The sequence below is a fragment of the Triticum dicoccoides genome, chromosome 7B (genome assembly GCF_002162155.2).
Source record: "Triticum dicoccoides isolate Atlit2015 ecotype Zavitan chromosome 7B, WEW_v2.0, whole genome shotgun sequence".
NCBI lineage: Eukaryota > Viridiplantae > Streptophyta > Magnoliopsida > Poales > Poaceae > Triticum > Triticum dicoccoides.
The window spans coordinates 117,319,559-117,323,132 of NC_041393.1; the positions used below are offsets into that span (position 1 = coordinate 117,319,559).

The window sequence follows — 3,574 nt, forward strand, 5'->3', positions numbered from 1 at the left end:
ATTAATGGTGAACTTAAGGTGGCTACTTAAATACACATCTGGGTGGATTGCTTGAGGCACCCTGGAGTACCCAATGGTTGTCAGGGCACCTGGAGAATCCAGTGTTGTCCTAGGATATCACGGAGTACCCGTGTGATCATCCTACGGTCCGCCACCCAGGCTCAAAGGGATCATAAGATTATTCATGCTAGAAACTTCGGTGTGCAGCCACAAGCCAATATGGGCTCTAGCATAGTTGAGTAAGTTGCGTGAAGCTCTTGAAGAGGTAGACTAGCAGATGTAGTGGGTTGTAGGTGGTACTGTCTACCCAGAGTAGAGAGTTAATGCTTCAGAAAGACTGTGTCTCGAATCTCCGACCATGGATGTGTTCGAGTCTTGTGGGTATAAGTGCACATACCTCTGCAGAGTGTACAAACTAATCATGGTTAGCCGTGTCCCCGGCTATGGACATCTTGTGTATCCGGTTCTTGGATTATCATGTTGATCTCATCACTCTAAATTATTTTGATTGGGTTTGATGATGATGTTTAATTGGGATTGAGTTGGAGGAACCTTCTCAATGTTTTACAACCACCATGATAGTTAAACAAACTTTATTCCTTTGTTGTAGGGGAAAATTGGCTTTATGCAAAACTGTAACCATAGAGCTTTCCACCAGCCATATATGCATGTAGTGATAGCATTTATTTTGTTCATTACTCTATGTGTTACATTGCCAGCATATTCAATGTGCTGACCCATTTCGGGCTGCAACATTTCATGTTGCAAACTTTTCAGACAACGAGTAAGGTGCCATAGGTCATTGTCTTTCACTCAGCTATGTCGTTGGAGTTAATGGACTCACTTTATCTTCCAAGCCTCACACTGTTATCGTTTTTAGATGGCCTTAAGCCATAGTATTGTAATAAGTTCTCTTTTGAGACATTCGATGTAATAAGTGTGTGATTGAAACTCTATTATAAATCCTCAAGTACTGTGCGTGTCAGCATTACCGATCCAGGGATGACACTGATGCACATGGACTAGACTGTTTGAGGTCTGGTTGCTACATGGACCTTCCTCCACCTCATCTCCTCTCGGGCCCTTAGAGCTGGCATTAAAGGGAAAGGAGAAAAATCCATAGAGGGGTATGAGGCTGGAAAGGTTCTAAAGGAGGGGAAGATGAGGGGGAACAGATACAAGAGGGAAAATCTACGTTTGTGATGCTTGTAGCTATATTAAATGCATCCTATTTACTATGATTTCTATCCTTTTAGTATAAAGAACCAAACCAAAATGTATACTTGATGTCTAGGAGTGTAAAAAGGTGAATTGAACAACAGACTATTAACACCAAGAAACTATAAAATAATAGGATGCTTCAAATGTGAAAAATTGTGAAGCCACTTGTGTCATTTAAAGACGATTAGGTGGTCCTAAAATTTACATATTTTCAATGCATGTCGTAAGTAGTTAACATAGTGGACATGTGTTATAGTAAAAACACGCACATTTCTATTGATACCAATAAAGTTTAATTCCAATATTCATATAAAGATAGTAAATAGTAACACACAATATGGTCGACTCTCCCAATATAGTAACTGAGAAATGTTCTGTTCAACAAGATACTATTTTTTGGAGGCTATGTCCTTGAGAATGGTAACCAGAACTGAGCGATATTATTCAGGCTGAGGACCTAGCTTAATGCTGAGTTTACATGTCAAAACTTTGGTTTTGGTCAAAGATGAGAGATCGGTAGGCACTAGACTTATTTCCGATTATCCATGGTTTGACAACTTTGAGCTCTAGGTCGTTGATGCTGTAACGCTGCCTTTCCATCTCTCCTTTCTTTATCCTCCTGAAGTACTTCTGTGCGTGGCTTGAAACCTGCACAGGAGTCTTGGTGGTGACAAAGTCCTTGGATATTTCCTTCCATTTTCCACGCCCATAGTCACCCAATCCTCGGAGAAATAGCCTTGCATAACCATGTTAGAGATGAATAAGTTTGGTTATTGAAAGAGCTACACACTATTCATTCATTAGTTGAGGTTGCTTCTACCCAATAAACACAATTTTTAGATATGTGTGGACATAAAACATTAATATTTTTTACTTAAAAATTAAATTAGTAAATGAAATAGTTCGTGGTGTGAAACATACAAATATTTTCATATGGAAACATGTGCACTCACTCAAACCATGTCCATGACAACTGTTTGATTATATGATTCTATGATTTAATACTTGAAAGCAAATGAGTGTACATGATTAAGTATTGAATAATTACTACGACCATACTACTGTCTAATAGACATATCATGTTTATACCTGCAACTACGACATATTTTGGCATGAAAAACTATTGATGCATACTATCCATTTAGGAAAAGACGAATTCCATTATATTTAAAGGGAAGTTGACCAATCTAGTGAAAGATTATAGAATCATTTGAGAATAGCATTTTTAAACATAAACTTTGTAGGACAAATAAAAGGATGAACACAAGTTCACTCAAAAATTATCTTTCCCATAAATGTGAAACTAAAGCATTGAATTATTATATTTAGAAGTACAACAATAAAAATCATCCAATCTCATAAGTCAATTCCTAGACAATTCTTCATAAATTAGTGTGATTGTAGGAATTTGATGATAAATGAGGAAGTATGCAAAATTAATTACATATGTTCCCTGTCGGTCCAACACTTTCTAGCGCTTGGTACGATCACTGGTTGATGGATGGACATCCCAATCTCTGGCACCTTCACCTTCTTCCCCACTAACATCGTCGCCTGCTTGCCTTCCTCCATGACTCGTATACCCTCCTATGGAAAAAAAACAAATTGGTGTCATTTATGGCAAGTTTTGACCTCCTACTCCTTTGGACCATTCAATTCCTCTCTTAACACTGCATCATAGGCATATCTACTACAAGATAAACATACAAGTACATTACCTTTTGCATAGTCTCACAAGGCCACCATAGGCGGAGCTCCAAACTGTCAGGCTTCTCGTTCTTGTCATGATTGACACCATCGCAGCTACTGTCATTGTTGTTGAACCCAGTGATGACTGGCTCTGGGTCCTCTACCTCGACTCTCGCCTTCATGGCAGACCAAGGAGAGTTGGGTGCCATAACAGAAGGGGAAAGTGGGAACTCTAAATGTAAGTATGGGAGGGCGAGGAGCAGAGCAGTGATGGAATCCAACTGTCCTTTTAAAGATGATTAATTAGAATACATTTTTAGGCTTTGTCGTATCTGATCTTTCCTAATAAATTCAAGCGTATAGATATTGGATATGCAGCAATAACAAAGTACATCCTTCTTTTTTGTCATTTCGTAGTACATCCTAGTCGGTGGAGTGTGTTGCAAGACCAACCTTTCTGGACAACACGTGTCCCCTCTGCTCGGGGATTCAGCCCCTGAGTGCGTCATGGCTGGCGTCAGGGGCCTCCTCGGGGATCTTCTGCGGCTATTTTCTCTTCATAGATCCTGCATTTTATATCTTTTATACCAAAAAAATACCGTAGTGCATTCCGGTGTTTCGTTTGTATTTTCCCATGCCAACTTATCTCCAAGAGGGCGCAAAA

The 3,574-nt window shown here is 39.3% G+C and overlaps 1 protein-coding gene across 1 annotated transcript; it reads right to left on the bottom strand.

Annotated features, from left to right (window-relative positions):
* Window positions 1-1,559: 1,559 nt before the first annotated feature.
* Window positions 1,560-3,175, bottom strand: LOC119340945. Its single transcript, XM_037612841.1, has 3 exons — window positions 2,940-3,175; window positions 2,666-2,808; window positions 1,560-1,957 (listed from the first exon to the last, which is right to left on the bottom strand). Exons 1-3 carry the CDS (start codon window positions 3,117-3,119, stop codon window positions 1,696-1,698), a joined length of 585 nt encoding a protein of 194 aa, XP_037468738.1. The 5' UTR covers window positions 3,120-3,175; the 3' UTR covers window positions 1,560-1,695.
* Window positions 3,176-3,574: the final 399 nt, after the last annotated feature.